The sequence below is a fragment of the Sorex araneus genome, chromosome 5 (genome assembly GCF_027595985.1).
Source record: "Sorex araneus isolate mSorAra2 chromosome 5, mSorAra2.pri, whole genome shotgun sequence".
In the NCBI taxonomy this organism is placed as follows: Eukaryota; Metazoa; Chordata; class Mammalia; order Eulipotyphla; family Soricidae; genus Sorex; species Sorex araneus.
In genome coordinates, this window is record NC_073306.1 from 24,791,561 (window position 1) to 24,808,494 (window position 16,934).

The 16,934-nt window shown below is 48.6% G+C and overlaps 1 protein-coding gene across 1 annotated transcript in view; it reads left to right on the forward strand.

The window, feature by feature from the left end:
• The window catches only part of FAF1 (Fas associated factor 1), a 373,466-nt gene extending 370,877 nt beyond the window's left edge, over positions 1-2,589 (forward strand). Inside the window, exon 19 of the mRNA XM_055139161.1 lies at positions 2,031-2,589. Within this exon, the coding sequence (XP_054995136.1) occupies positions 2,031-2,114 (84 nt within the window). The 3' untranslated portion in view covers positions 2,115-2,589. The remainder of the gene's footprint in view (positions 1-2,030) is intronic.
• Positions 2,590-16,934: the final 14,345 nt, after the last annotated feature.

The window sequence follows — 16,934 nt, forward strand, 5'->3', positions numbered from 1 at the left end:
CTGCTTAGCATCTTCCTGCCAGGATGCCCAGATAGAGCACTGTGGTGGTTTTGGTTTCTCCCAGAAAGCATCATATTTACAAACTACAAATAACAAAGTAGAAGATGCCGGAAGAGCACTGGCATGTTAATTAAGAACAATAGCGGAAGCAGCTGGGCAGAAAATGCCAACTAGTCGGAAGCAGAGGCAGCATAGCTCTGTTTGTTGACAGAAGCCAGTGCAGTATTGTACGCTAATTGGGAAGTGGGTAAACATTTGCCAGCAGCTTGCCCCCCAGTGTATTGGAAGCAGACAGCAGGCTAGGCCCTCCCCACTGCCTTGCCTGCCCATCTGCCCAGCACCCATGAGATCCCAGTAGAGTGATTTTGCTTCAGGTTCTTCTAAGCAGAGGATCGTAGCGGTGGATGTGTCTTAATGACCCTCATGGGCTTACCAGGTTTCCAGCTGGATACAGTGGAAGATAGTGTTCCTTCTTTAGCTCACCAGTCTGCCCATTGCACTCCCCTACCCATTGCCCCCACCCTCCCAACCTGACCCCCCCTCCCTCCCCCAATTCACCCAGAGCCTCCCTCTCCCTTGGTTAGGAGACAGGTTAGATGTGATGCATTAAGCAGAGGATAAGATTAATGCCTCAGGTGCTGCTCTCACCTCCTGTGTCTGTTAGCAAATTGCAGGCTGTGTATCAGGCTATCCTTGGAGTTGCTCTCACTCGTGGCCATTGTGGAAATCTGCTCTGTACCAGAAACTGTGTTTTTTAATTTTATCTTCATTTTATTTGATCCCCACAGAAGTCTTTCAAGGTTGATACTAACTCAATCCACAAACCTATTAGTCCATACAGCTGTCACTTAAACAGTATCTGTGTAGTATCAAAATCCATTGTCCTTTCTACTTAATTTATATTTCTAAAACTCGTGTACCCCTTTGATAATGAAGAAGAAAGTTTTGTTTTTCATGCTTGGATTCAGAAAACCTCAATAGTTATGGATGGAGCACCTGAGTGGCAAAGCGTCTGCCTCGCATATGTGAGGCCCTGGGTCTGATTACTGGCACAAAAAAGTAACCATAGAAAACCTCCATGCTCCAGGGCTGGAGCAATAGCACAGCAGGTAGAGTGTTTGCCTTGCACACAGCCAACCCGGGTTTGATTCCCAGCATCCCAGATGGTCCCCTGAGCACCACCAGGGGTAATTTCTCAGTGCAGAGCCAGGAGTAACCCCTGTGCATCGCCAGGTGTGACCCAAAAAGCAAAAAAAAGGAAAGAAAACCTCCATGTTCCATTGCTTTCTACCTCCAGCCTGAGGAGCCTAAAAACCTAACTTAGGGTCCCTCTGTAATTAGCATATATCCCTGCTGAGCCCACATATTGTCTATCTTCTCCTCGAAATTTGTAGTGTAAAATAACAATTTTTTAATTTCTTAAATGCAAAGTTACTTGACATTTGCTTGTTTTTTCAAACTAAATATTTGCCCTGCTACCTCCCTTTTCAAAGGAGATTATGAGCCTGCAGGAGCCATTCCTCAGCCAAGGACATACCTCCCTGGTCACAGTCGCCCTTCAGTGCTTACACTGGTTCATTTGGGTGAGATCAGCCCCAAGGCATAGTTCTTCTCCCACCATGCAGAAAAGACCTCCCTGCTCTCAGGAGTTAAGCAAGCAGAGGTGCTCAGTGCTGCAGCAGTCATGGAACTGGCACCCTTCCAAGAATCTTCGAGGGTGTGACTAGGGTGACTTGAGCGAGAGACTTGGGACTGACCCCTGCCCTGGAAGAGGCCCCATCTCCAAGCTGGAGCCCAAGGTCACATGCTAGTTTCCTCCACCAAACTATGAGACTTGACCTCTCTGAGACCTGGTTTCCTCACTTATAAAATGGGAATAACAACACCTACTTCACTGGATTATTTTGAAGCTCAAATAATATAATAAATGTGAAGTGCTTGTGCCAGCCGATAGTAGGCTCAGAATCAGTGTGCGTGGGGGAGACGGTGTCTGTTTCTAGTGTTTGAATGCATGTTTTCTATCGTTTTAGGTAACCCAGCTGGACCCAAATAAATCGTTATTGGAGGTAAAGTTGTTCCCTCAAGAAACCCTTTTCCTGGAAGCAAAAGAGTAAACACGGCCCTGCGTGGAACCAGCCATTCCTTGACAAGCCAGAGGCCTATGTCAAGAGGACGGCTCATGGCCAACCCACCTACACGCTCGTCTCACTGAGTTCAGATGTCACACTTTTGCCTCTTGCAAGATTGCTCGGGGGGGAAGAAGTAATAATAAACATAGCTACTTAAAATTTCCCCTCCACGAGTATGTGTTCCCAACCCTGTACCCCCTCTCTCCCTCCTGTCCCCCTCATTCAGCCACCACCGCACTGCTCCGTGTGAGCGAGCCCAGAACAGGGCTGAGCCTCTCCCGCCCACCTTCTCCCTGTGGTGTCTCGGAGAATTCTGTCTGTCCGTGTCACCACATTTCACTGTCTTTTGAGTCCGCGTTCATACACCTCTGCCTTTTTATTTTCACTTACTCGTAAGAGGTGGAAGGGATAGTCAGTTGGGGTTCTTTGGCATGGAGAATAAAACGGAGGAACAAGCCTATCATTTCGTTGCTACCTTCTGACTTCTTTACTAAGCTGTAAGGTGTCAAGGATTGAGGCGACATAGACGCAGCGTCTTATTTGACTGCTGCTGTTCTTGGTGTCCGGGTTTCATCCAGGAGGTGTTTGCTGTTCCACTGCAGTGAGGAGAGGGCAGGTGTTCCCAAGCACCGGGTAGATGTGAGACCAAAGCAGACGCTTTTTGGGCCCATAATTAATGGGTGAGGCCTGGCTGCGGACATGCATGTGGGCAGTGCTGGCATGTCAGGGTGTGGTTACTGCTCTCCTGTGCTCTCTCTCTCTCTCTCTCTCTCTCTCTCTCTCTCTCTCTCTCTCTCTCTCTCTCTCACTCTCGCTCTCCCTCCCCCCTTTCTCTCTCTCTCTCCCTCCCCCCTTTCTCTCTCTCTCTCTCTCCTCCACTCTCTCCCTCTCCCACTCCCTATCTCCTTCTCCCCCTCTCTCTCTCCCTTGCCCTCTCTCCCTCTCCTTAGCCCTCTCCCTCTCTCTCTCTTCCTCTCCCTCTCCCTCCCTCTCTGCCTCCCCCTCTCTCTCCCCCCCACCCTTCCTCCCTCCTGCCCTCCCCTGTCATGCAAGTGATCTTGTCACTTGGTGCTTGAAACACTTTGTGACAAAAATTTGATCAGCCACCCCATCCTGGACTCTTGAGTCGGTGTTTCATTCTTCTTATGTTTCAAATGAGAGGGCTGAAAATTTTGATTCCTTCCTATATTTAAAAAAATTAATGTGAGCACTCAGCTCAGAATGCATGTGTTGCCTGAACCCACGTAGAATAATTTGGGTTTTGATCTAGTAAGTGTGGGTTTTTACTAACCCATGGTTTGGGGTTCGGAGTTTAGTTCATGGAAGCACTGTTCATTCTTCACATTGTTGTTGTTAATTGGAGGGACCCACCCCAGCAGAATCGAAGGGCTAGCCTGGCCACTCTGGGTGCTCAAGGGCATACAGTCCTGGGCCTCATACCTGCAGGACATGTGCTCTGCCAGTGAGCCACATTCCTGGCCCAGGGATCTCTTTTTAGTCCTGAAATGTTTCTCCATATCTTTTGTTGTATAACCTATGGTCTTTAACCCAAGGGGTTGGACTTGGGCATTTTGGTTTTGATTTGGGGGTTATCCTGGTGGTGCTTGGGGAACTGTACACGGTGCTGGAGATCAAAGCAGGATTGGCCACTGCAAGGCAAGTGCCTTACCTGCCATCCTCTTTCTCCGCCCTCACTTTGGGCAAAGTATACTTGTCCAAAAGTAAATGTGTGCTTGATTCTTTCCCCGGCCCAAGCTGAGGAACTCTCCGAAGCCTGCAACATGCCTGGCCATTTTCCCTCAGCCCGAAAATGGGCATTACCCAGACAAATTCATGGTGTCTTTTTTCTGATGCTTCAACAAGGGTCCTTCTTGTACACACTTAAAGGAGATGTGATTTCAACAGACAAAAGACAGTGCTACACCTGCCTCCTCCAACTCTGCTTCTGCAGGGCAGCTGAAAGAGAAAAGAGATATGCTATGGAATTCACTCTGAACACTTCCTTTCTACTCCTACTTTCCTCACCCCATGTCCCCCCATGACAGTCATTCCCAATGTTGCAGTACTCTCAGCACCAGCTCTACTCTTTACCTGCCAGTAAACTTTGTTCTGTAGCTGCCATGGAGAAGCTACAGCCCTGAACTCAGGCTGAACTCAAATAGCAGCAATGGTGCTGGTGGGGTGCAGGAAGGAACTCTGCGTTTACTTGCATGTCTAACTTGCCCCATCCAATTTGGGTTTGAAATCCTGTTGTTCCCTTCTAGTATCACTTCTGTATTCTAATAATGCAGACTTCACTCTGAAACCAATTTCATAAAAGTTATTAAATGCTACTTGAATGTGTCTGATGTTTCCACACCCTCTTTGAACCTTATCTGTCTTGGAAGGTGGGTCTCTTTGCTCAGTCCCATGAGGTACTAGCCCATTCACCTCTCTATTGGGGAAAGCCTCTGAATCATCACTGTACACATGAGACGTTCTAGTGTACTGAGCTTCAGAGCTGGCAGTGAGAGCAGCTCCTTCATGCTCCTTCATGCTTCATGCTCCTTCTCACAGGTCAGCATTCAGTGACTTCATATGGTTAAAGCAGCTTACAGGAAACCCTAAGCGGTTTGCTATCACCACAGAAACAGCAGGTCAGTTGTCTACCATTCTTCCTCCTGCCTTTAGACTTCCTGGGCTTTCCATCCCAGCCTGCCGACACAGTGAGTCCATCCGAAGATCTGCTCAGTGTCTTGGGCCCTACTTTCTGTGGTGAAGCTCCTGGGGCCCTGTTCCAGTGCTCCTATTTCAAAAGGTTGTACATCTGGAGCACATGTCTAAAGGTTTGAGGAAGTACTGCCCACTTGCCACTGATTCTCACGAGTGCAGCTCAAGAGGTTCTGGTTTGGTATGTTGACAACATACTCTAGCACCACTGGTTTTATGGATCACAGAGAAATAAGCATCCAAAGTCTGATGCTTGTATGAGAACATCCCTTATGGGACCATCCCTATTTGGAAGAGAGGGATAGTGCACCTGGCGGTGCTCAGGCCTGACTCCTGACTCTGCATTCAGGGATCACTACTGGCAGGTCTTGGGGGACCATATGTGATATCGGGGATTGAACCCAAATTGGCCACAAGCAAGGCAAGTGCCCTACCCACTGTACTATGTCTCTTGCCCTGGAATCTTTCCTTTTTAATGCAGAAGAAGAGAAGTTAGGCTATTACAAATTTTACTTTGTAACAACAGAATTTAAGTCTCAATTACATTAGAATTGCTATTCTATAAAGCTCATCTGCTGATCAGAGTTAGCTGGTCAGTGAAATGGATCTTAAAGAGATTGCTGAGCACTAGCAAATTTTCTGAAAGCACTGGTGTTTCCATTTGGAGGTAGAATGGGTTCTTCATCATTTCCAGCACCGTACTTGTGATTGGTCACTTCCCGATCACACTCAGCTCCTTGTTTGCTCAGTCCTGGATGACAGCTAGAATTAGTTCAGTCCAGGAGTAACTCAGACAGGCATTGCATATATGGTCTGTGTGACCTTAACCACATGTGTTACCTCATTTGATCCCTTCTAAAATTCAGAGAGGAAAGCTCAAGAAACAGCTCAAGGGGCTAATGCGCATGCTTTGTATGTGGGAGCCCTGGCTTCCAGGCCTGGCACCTCAGGTTCCCTCAAGCATTTCCAGGATCAACCCCCACATCCCAGCACACTGAACCCAGGAGTAGCTCCTGAGTACTTTCAGGTGTGGCCCAAAAATGCAAAAAGAAACCCTGAAATGTAAGGGCCAGGAATGTGGCTCTAATGGTAGAGCTTATGCCTTGTATACGCAAACTCTGAGTTGAATCTCTGGAACCGGAGAGTCCCAAGCACTGCTTGGTAGGTGTGTGTGTTTGTGTGTGTATATATATATATATATATATATATATATATATATATATATATAGCCTTAGTATCCCCAGAATTACTGCTGCCAGGTGTGGCCTCACAATAAATAGACAAACACAATAAAAAGACAAACGTTCCTGGAGGGAGGAAGGCCATACACAGAGAGACCTCAGTGTCTTCCACTTTGAATCCTTGAATCTGCCACTGACTGGCTGTGTGACCTACGGTGAGTATCTGAACCTCAGCATCCTGCTAACATTCCCATGCACTACCACACCTTCCACATCTGTACCAGCCCCCTGCGGCCAAGGCACAGGGCAGAGACTATCCTTGGGGAGGGACTGGGGTAGTGGCTGCTGAAATCACATTGAGTGTCAGCAGAGGGAGGAGTCAGGACTCAAACTCTGGTTTTCATGTCTATATGCAGCTCTGTAGAATCTCAAAATTTCATGTCCCAGAATGAATCTTGAAATATCATGCAATTGTGTACAAAGAAGCTAAACACTTCTGAAAGGAGCACTGTATTCTTATTTAAGGAACGAGCTAGAGAGAGAATACAGTGGGTAAGACGCTTGCCTTGCATGTGGCCAATTCTCAGACTCCACATATGGTCTCTCAAGTACTGTCAGGAGTGATTCCTGAGCACAGCCAGGAGCAAGCCTGCGTATAGCTGGGTGTGGACCCTGAAAATAAACTGAAGAAAGATCAATCCCCAAAGTTGACATGCAGCAGCATATAGTCTTTCTTGCCTTGAACCTTCCTCTGCATTTTAGTGCTTCTCCCTTGTCATCTGCTTTGGAAGATGACCATTAACCCAACTAGCCAAACAGCTTCTCTCTGCTTTCAAAAGGTTGCTATGAAAGGAAACATTAGTAAGACGGAACTGCACTCCAGTCTCAGCTAGTTAATTTACACACTGTGGCTCTTGGTTTTGTGAGGTGATGAAATGCATGAAAGAACAACCTCTGGGGCTGGAGTGATAGCACAGCGAGTAGGGCATTTGCCTTGCACGCGGCCGACCCGGGTTCGATTCCCAGCATCCTATACGGTCCCCTGAGCACCGCCAGGGGTAATTCCTGAGTGCATGAGCCAGGAATGACCCCTGTGCAATGCCGGGTGTGACCCGAAAAGCAAAAAAAAAAAAAAGAACAACCTCTGGATCCTTAGTGCCTGGGTTCCCGCTGCTCACGTGCCAGCATTGTGAACTAGGACATTCACCTTCCTGAGTCTCAGCTTTTCCGCTGTGAGATGGAGATCATAGCAGAGGCAGATAAGGTTATGGAGATTAAATTAACTAGCAGTTAACATGTAGGGCCAGAAATAGTACAGGGATTAAGACTCTTAACTTGCAGGCCAGACTCTGACCCTGGTCCAAACTCTGGCATCAGTGGGACCCACCACTGAGCGCTGCCCAGAGCCCCCCAAAATGTAACAGTTAACACATAAAGCAATTAAAACAGTTAATAACTAGTCAATGAAAAGTTGCCTTTTATGTGAAAAGACATAGTTCATCAAGGCAAGTCAAAGAGCCCTGCAGTGTCACGACAAATCCATAAGGACAAACCTGGGGCATCCTGGAAAAAGGGAGGAGTGCCTTGGGATGTAGTGGGAACATTCCATACATTACCACCCCCACACACACACTCCTCTAGCTGGTTGATCTAGACCCTATTCTGAAGAAAAGGTGAAATGGTCATTGGAGCTCCATGGCTAAAAGAGCAGGACTTGGGCCCAGACTGTTGACTCCAAATCTCCTGCTAGTGTGTATAAAAAGATACGACTGCCTTCATAGACCGTAGGAACACCCAGTCATTTCAAAGAATAAATGCAATTATAGCTCTTAAAATGTTGACAGGTGGTAAGAGGGGGAAAGTATTTTTTATAGAAGATTCAGCTCTACAAAATGACCCATTTCCTGGTGCACCAGAAGCCAGAATTTAAGCTGGCTCTTTATTAAGCACATGCAGTCCATCTAGAAGCATCCCATTGCTTCTCCCATCTCCCATCTCAAATCCAAGGCCTGCTCCTTCATCCTGTGTCCCACTGACATTTCTTCCCTTCAGCTCCTTATAGTCTCTCACCTGGGCTATAAAACCACATCCCAATTGCTCTGTCTGTCTCCAGTCCCCTCTCTCCTATTCCACTCTCCACACAGCTGCCAGGAAGAGCTTTCTAAACACCTGCCTCATCATGCCACACCTCAGCTTTGATCCTCTCAAAGGTTTCATGTTGGCCTCTGAATAAAATCCAAACTCTTGGCTTGGATTTGCAGCTCCTGTCATCTGGCCCCGGCCTCCCTCCCCATCTGTAACTCCAGCCATGCCCTGACACTCGCTGAGCTGCCTGCAGTTTCCTGAAAGCTTCATTCCTCATCACCTCTCCACTCTGTGCCCTCTGCCCTCAGTGCCCGTCCATCACTAACAAGCTCCTACACAAGATGGTTTCCCAAATCTCTGCACACCGTCTAGGTTAGGTGCCTCTGGTGAACTTTCCTCCCTGGGAGACCCATCTGGATCATCTGGAGTATAACTCAGCTCATGCATCATATCCCAAACCCCAGACTAGAACCCCCACTAAAGGTCTGAGTCACACTATGTCTTCAAAGTCTAACAAAATGACCAGTACAGCAATAGTACAGCAGGTAAGATGCTTGCCTTGCACATGGCCAACCTGGGTTCTATCTCTGGCCTCACATATGGTCCCCTGAACCCTGCCAGGAGTGATCCCTGAGCACAGAGCCAGAAATAAGCCCTGAGCTCCAAAAACAAACCCAAAAGATGACCAGTACATAATCATACATAATTAGCCCACTAAATTTGTACTTAGCCACTGAATTTAAAGCAAGAAAAAAAAAAGTGATGCCCATGTCCCAGTGATGTTCATCTCCAGTATGTAGCTTCTCTGGGAACGGTAAGGGCAGAGACCAAATCTTAATCATCTGTTCATTTTCAGAGCCCACCCTGGGTCTGGCACCTAACAGTCATGCATCCATTGGTTACTGAGCAGTGAGCTAATTGAGGCTGGAGCAAAACCGACTGGCACTGCTGAGAGCAGAGAAATTGGTGTTGAGTCCTACAATGCTGGGGACTTCACATGCTCCCAGAGAAGATACATGCTGGAGATGAACGTAGCCATATTATTGGGCATCATAACTCCTCAGACTTTGGAGTTACTAATAGTATCCTTATTTTACAGTTAGGAAAACAAATTCAGAGACATTCTGCCACTGTCCCAGAGACACACAGCTAAGAAGAAAAGGAGCTGAGCTTCCACTCTGAATCAGTCCCCAGAGTTCATGCTTGCTCTGTGTTCTCTCACCCAGGAGGTTCCCTCCCTGGGCTGCTTCTGAAGGCAGAGTAGGAGAGGAAGCCCCACCGTCCCGCCTTCTGGAGACTGCTCTTCCCTGCTGCCTCTGAAGAGCGCCCTCTGTCTCCTCAACCACTTTCTTGAGATTTGCCCTTTTCAGTGTTTGAAGTCCCTGAGTGCCTCTTTCCTCTGCTTGGCTCAGTGCCTCCATAGAGAGGAAGTCATTTGTACCCTAAGGCACAGCTCAGATTTTGTGTGTGATAGGAACCCTGAGGGTAGGCTAATGCTTTGTGGCTTTATTCCGTAGCACACACCTGGCACATGTCAGTCCTTAAAAAAACAAGTATTCTGGATTAATAAAAATATATACTACTAATAAATAATATATAATAAGATAATATAAAAACTAGACGATTCTATCAGCTTATTGTATGCCAGGCACTGCTGCTCCACTTATGTTAGCTCATTTACTCCTCATTTAGCTCACTCAGTGAACACACTTGGGCAGGAAATACTAAGAGATTGTCTCCAATGGCAGCAGGATCCAGGAATTTCAAGCAGACTTTAGGGTCTCCATTCTCCAAGGAGCCTCCCAGAGTCCCCAGGACAAGAGAGAGGGCCCTTCTCATCCCTATGTTGGCCCCTTGCAGAGCACTTGTCACTGGATGGTGATAATTTGCACAGAAGTCTCCCTTGGGCCCAGGAAGAAAGTATCCCACATCACCGTCCTAGTAGGTGGAGCTGGCTGCTTTCTATACTAAGAAACTGAAGCCTGGAGGTTACTTTGCTCAAAGTCTCAGAGTTAGCAAATACATTTTTCCATTGATAACCCCTTTGCTTTAGAAGATCTTGTTAACTTAGACTTGGCCAGTCATGTTCAGGCTCTTTATTAATCACTGGATTTTCAACCCCTACTGTTGTCTCAGAACTGCCAGGCTGGGGGGGACCACTAATGCCAGAGCAATATGGTGAGTGCTAGAGAAGTTCCAGGAGGTGTGAGAACCCAGAGGAGGCCCCCAATCTGGGAGAGGGGTGTCCGTGTGAAATGAAGCAGCCTGCTCAGCCTGGCAGTCTGGGTTCCAGATTAGAAAACAAGTTCACTATGAGATTCAAATGCATCTGCCTGCTACCTTGGCTTTCCATGTCCTAGATATGTACTCTACCTCACCAGGACATACACTGGTAACATTCTCATTGGATGGTATTCCATTTTCTGAGGAATGGCCACAGAGAGTCTTATTGAAATTCTTTCCTTGAGGGTCAACCAGAAGCGTGTACAGAAAGCTAGGTGAGGAGGCCAGGACTTTTTCTACATTTCCAAAGATGGATACCCAGGTGACCCACATGGGAACCTTCTTAGCTGGGTTTATATTGCCCCTTACTCCTTTCAGAGCATTTTCAGTGATAGCAAGTTAAACTGTCTTCATTATAAATCATACAGATGGGGAAACTGTGACCCAGAGCAACAGACTGACTTGCCCACAGCTTCCACTCTGGCATGTCCAACAATATCAACATCGTGAGGAACTGTCTTGTACAACTATAGCCTAGAGACCTCAATTTCCTCATATTAAAAGTGGGGTGCATTTGATGGGTTTTTGCATACTGCAGGAGTTTATGGGCACAAAGAGCAGATCATGATTTCTAGAGTAAAAGTATACTGAGACATGGGGACCTTAGGAGAACCACACTAAAAATCAGCAGTGCCAGAATGTGCCTTGAATAGTGACACCCTTGAAGAGACCAGAGGGTTGCTTCCTGGAGGTTGGGGACAGGGCCTGAGCTGCCACTCCTTTCTTCCTGCCTTAGAACCCACTCTGTGCTTCATAGCAAACATGTTCTACTTGCTGGAGCCACTGGAGCAGGGCAGATGAGGTAATTTAGGATGAGACATAGCTGAGAGTCCTGAGTCCCTGGAAGTTCATACAAGAATTCCTCCCAAGAAAATCCATCAAAATTTTATCTGGAGCACATGTTCGGGTTCTGTTCAAGAGCAGAGGCCCTCCCGTCATTAGCTCCCAGCTCCTCAGGGTTCTTTCTAAAGAAGGCAGAATGGTACTGAGAGGGAGCAGGCTTTTCTCTCTGGAGGGAGAAATTCATTTCACACCTACCTAACCACTACCTAACAGACACACAGAGCCCTGCACTGTGTCGGCGCCCAGAGGGACTTCTGCGTTGTGCTACTGCATTAGGACCCCATGAGCCTTACTCACACACACTCATGCAGGGGAAGTGTGAGCAGAGCAGGGCTCCAGCCCAGGCCAGCTGATGGCCCTGCTCCACTATTGGTCAGTACTGCAGCTTCACCAAGGGGCACAGATATCTGGCAGGCAGTGGAGGGATGACAAGCTCAGTCCTGAGGGGCACAAGAGGCCAGGAAGAAACTCCAAAGAGAGGCTCCAAACAACAAAGAAAATGCTCCCTGCCCCCCATCATACACCCACCCCAGGGGATCAGTTCAAGACTGGAAGTGGGAAAAAGTGGCCTCAACTCCACCTCTTAGACCCTCTTCTATGGACTCTAGGGCCCCTGTCCTTTTGTGCTTAACTGGGAGCCCTGAAAAAGTGACTTCTCCATATCCCCATTTCTTCTGCTCTGAACTGGAGTGTGGAGTGTGGAGTCAGGAGATGGAGTCAGGAGAGCCGGAGGTCCGCATGAGCCTGCAGTTCTGCAGGCCTGAGGGAGGCATCAGCACCTTAGTGGCTGGTATCCAGACTGACAAGTCTCCCGGGGCTGACTGCCCTGGGACTGGAAGTCTGAAAACACATTTATTCACCCTATACAGCCTCAAATGAGCAGAAAAAAACTGGCTTAAAAGCATGCCCCCACCACAACCCCAAGCAGGAGGAAAACTAATAAGGTGCCCCAGGCCAATGAGGCATCTGGGAATTCTACCAGGGATGCACAGTCTGGAAGGAGGCTGCAGGCAGTAGAAGGTGAGAGGGAGCTGGTTGGGGGCGGGGTGGCGGGGGGGGGGGGGGGGGAGTTGTAGGAAGCTGAGAACTCCTTGTTTGAGGAAAAGGTGCCAAGGGTGAGTGGAAACTGTGGGATTTAGCTCCCTCCTTGCTAGCCTTAGTGTTCCCTCCCAGATTAATTTTGCTGGTGATGGGGAGTGTGTTGCCCAGAATATCTGTTCCTCACAGTTTGGAAGAGGGGTCAGGATTCAAATCCAAGTTGATCTCTGGCTCTAATGCTCTTCCTCTTCAGTCTACCCCCACCCACACCCGGCGGCCTGCCCATTGCTGCTGGCTATTCATTCTAGGGTGGCAGAGAGGTGCACCCATACAAGGCTGGCGGCTACCCGCAGTCACGCAGCACAGCAAGTCTGTGTCGCAAGTTGGCAGGGGACTGAATCCTGGAATCTGTTTCCAAAGGCCCTCTGGGGAGCGAGAGAAAAGAAGCCCAAAGACAACCACACAGGTGGCTGTGGTCCCCAGAGCCCAGGAATACCTGTGAATAGCTCAGTCTTTTGCAGGGTTTCATCTGTGCAAACAGCCAGCCTCGCCCTCCCTTCCTTGGCCTGGTCAATTCCAAGGCTTCCAAACTCAGCTCCAGGCAACTGCAAGAACTAATTTTTATTGGGGAAGGGATTGGAAAGGATAGTAGTTCCAAAATAAATATATTATAATCAGTAACTTTCTTTGGTTCTGCCTTATTTAGTTAAATGATGGCAAAGGTGATTCTCTTCTCAACTAAGAAATATGCTTATTGAAGAGAACTGTAGGAACAAAATGACAAACTTTGCCTGAATAATGGAAAGTCATACAGTGTCCCAAATGGAAATACCTAGTATGTGAAGACATAATTTTCCTCAAATTAATGCCTAAGGGCAGTCAAATAAAATATCCAAAGTATCCACCCGTGCCCATCTTATGTGCTTTGTAAGACTTGCTTTAAAAATTCTAAAATATTTATTTGAAGAACTATACAATAAATTCTAAAATATTTATCCAGAAGTCTATTCAAAAGAATGTATTAACAAAGAAGCCATGAGAATGTTGAAAAAGGAGAATGTGGAAGGAATCCGAAGGGTGACTTGCCTCCCCTGCATTACAGACTACAATAATTTTAAATAGTTAGTGAAAAAGCAAATAGTTCCCTAGAAGAGAAAGTGCTGAAAGGACCTCAGCCATTTGAGAATTTAGTATATAGTATATGGCCGATGGGGAAAAGGGTGGGTCATTAAGTAGTGCTATGGTAACTGGTTAATCATTTGGGAAAAATTAAGTTACAAGCAAGTTTCACACCTTCTATCAAAATTAATTTCAGATGAGCTAAATGTACACATGTAAATAAAACTGATAATATAAAATATAAATAACTACTTTTTAAAGTTGGATTCAAAAAACCCTTGCTAAGTGAGAGAGAATAGATTCAATAAAGAAAATGAAAGACTTGGTAACGTTTCAGAAGTTAACTTTGGCTAACAACAACACAATAAACAAAAAGAAAAATGAAGTGCAGGATGCATTAGAGATGAGAGGTTATGACTGTCCTTAATATGTAGTTACAAATTAAAGGAGAAGTTTTATAATAAAAAAAGGGGGGAAGGGTAGTCACGGATTTTTAAAACTAACAAGTAATTAACATAAAAAATGTAAGGCATTATTAAGGAAATGCAAATTCCAATGAAAATTAAGATACATTTTTCCTGCTTGAGGCAAAGATTACAAAAGTCAGCAAGATGTCTTCTACTTGGTCCTTGACGGGACTTTTCTGGAGGGTTGTTTGACAGGTAACTACCAAAAATCTTTATCATAATAGAAGCAGCCTCTGACCAGTCTATTGCATTTCTCAGAATTCATCCTAAGGAAATAATTAGACAAACTCACAAAAGATGGTCATTGTAGCAATGTTTATTGGCGAACTGAATACCTGTAATAGAGAACTGACCGTGTTACATCAAAGTACATCTATGCAATAAAATAAAAAAATTATGCAAAAAAACCCGCAACTCTCTTGCACTGCTGCTATGTGAAAATATCATATTTGCAAATAAAAAGCAAGTAACAAAAGTCTAATTTTGTAAATGGGGAGGCAGAGAAAAAATATATATATATTCTAAACATGCTTTGCTAGGTTGTCTACAATGACTTGATAATGTCTCACAGATTAAGCAGTTTTCACTTGGGAAAATGAAGTCTCCTGGAGGGTCCTCCAGGAAGTCTCCCCCGGTCCTCTCCTGGTACACTCGTCAGGTCAGTGTCCCAGTTGGTCCACGAGCTCTCTAAGGGCGCCCGCCGCTGACTTCGCTGGATCCACTGAGCCCGCATCCTGAGCGATCGCCTGTGGGCCAGAACGAACGAATAAAATGACTCTCCCTTCTGCATTCGCGAAAAGCAGCAAAGAATTGAGGGGAATCGCACCGAAGCGCCCCGGGTCTCTCCAACGAGGCGAGAGCTGAAGGTGAGAAAGCGGCGTGCGAGACCCATCCCCGCGTCCTTTGCGCTTAGCAGCCCTGTGGCCCCGGGCCGGGCCCCGCGCCCGGCTGGGCCGCGGTCCGCCTGTCTCACGCGGGAGCGTAGCGCCTTCTCCCCAAACCAGTTCACCCAGCACCCCGGCACCTCCGCTGCGTGTAGCAGAGTGGCGCGTGGGACCCAAGGGCGACTGATAGAAAGCGAGGTGAATAGCGGGACGCTCGTCCCAGTAGCAGAGACGCCCCAGAAGAACGTTTCGGAACGGGGGAACCTGGGCCACAGCGCTGTCTCTCCCGCACGCGCCCTGCGGGCGCCAGGCTTCATCCCACCGAGTGTAGGGGTGCGGCTCCGCGTGGATTTTCGGGCTGCTCGTAGCGCCAGGCTTTCGCGGGCCCCAGTCGGGCCACAGCCCGCTCCGCCAGCGTCGGGTGGAGGGTCGGGAACAGAGTGAGCACCCCCAGGCCCCGGGGAGCCGAGCGCCCGGAAGCCGGAGGCGATTTGGACTTGGGTGGGTGCTCTAGGACGCCAGAGCTCCGACTGAATTCTGCGGGCTCCCTACCCGGTGTGAGGTGCGGGGCATCCCCTCTCCACTCTGTTTTCTCACCTGTCAAGTGGGATCACAGGGCTCGCCTCCTAGAGGTGGAGCGACTGAGGCACAGCTGGGGGATCGTGGGGCGCTGGGTCCCGCGCGGGGAGCGCAGACCAGCGCAGTACCCCAGACGGGGAAGGGGGTTCTGGCCCTAAACTGTGCGGGGAGCCCTGGCCTTGGACTCGACCAGAGCCGCAGGTTGGAGCCCACCAAGGGGCCGTCGCAGCGGGGTGGGGTGCCGGGTCCGGGCGGCTCCCATCCCAGGTTGCTCCTCCCTGCACCCGCCGCTGAGTCCCAGGTAACGTGGCTCGTGAGCTGATCCGGAGGAAAACGTTGTCGTTGTGTGTCTGTGTGTGTACAGGTGTGTGTTTCTCTACACCCGTGTTCATGCGTCAGGAGTGTTTTGGGGGGTGTGTTGTGGGGGGAAACCTTTGGGGGGGGTGACCAGTGTAGACTCCAGCTCCCAAAGGCCCTTTCCTTCTCCCCCCATCCCCACCCCCCAGGTTTCTTCCAGGGTGACGAGTTTCAGCCAAACTAACGGAATCTGGCTCGGTCAGGGGAGGGGTGAGGCGGGAGGGGCGATTCCGTCCCAGAGCCACTGGTTTGGGGATAATTACTTTTAATGTCAGAAAGATTTAGTTTAATATCATCTCTATTAGGCTGCCGGGAGGGTAATTAAATGGGATGCGCCTCAGCCGGCAAACAGATGGCGTCTGCTTGCTCCGAGGCTGCGGGCAAATAGCGCAAAAGTCAGTGCCTCTCGGGTCCCCCAGCAGCACCCCCAGCCCAGCTCCCACTCAGCGCTGCCGCCTGTGCCTCCAGCCCCCAACCTCTGAATCACCCTAGATCTCCACCAGGCCCCACCCTGTGAACCCCAACAGTGCCCTGGCAGGAGCTGAGGGATGAAGCCCAACTGAGACCGTGAAGGGAGGATATGCCTCTGGATTTGGAGGCTGAGCCCATTTTCAACATCCTCAGCCCCACATTTACCTCACTGTGGAGGCGGCAGCTTGATGCTCACATGATTCTGAGCTCAGAAGGCACACAGGGCCAGTGTGTGAGTATGTGTGGACAGACTCTGGCCCTCACTAACCTCACTTGTCCCAACCGTACAGCTTTACCTGCTCTGGGGGTCGTGCCTGCAGGTTCCCCGGAGTTGAGTTGGGGTGGGGGGAACAGTGTGAGATGTGTCCCCATCTGGGTTTGTAGTCTCTACTCCCTGAGACTGGAACTCTGGTGTGGGGGTCAACCAAATGATGCCCCCCCCCCACATCCCCGGGATGCAACCTGTTTGGGAGAATGCTGGTAGAACAATGGAAGTTTCTGGGGCTCTCCTGGATATGGGGGAAGTGCAGCAGGAGAGGGGTTCCCTATGGGTGGGCTTTGGAGGCAGGTGTGAGGGTGTATCCCAAACTTTTGCAAAATGTGGCAAAAGTGGCCAAGGTGTGTGGGCAAGTGTGAAGCTACATTCAAGGGTGTCTATGGGGCAGCCCTGTGTTCCACACTGGATCAGCTCTCCCCTCCATGCCACCTGCTTCCCCTTCACAGTGCCACCAAAATCAGCCGGGATTACCCTTCTGGGGCCTGCAGGGGTCTGAGGCACAGGAGGGTTAC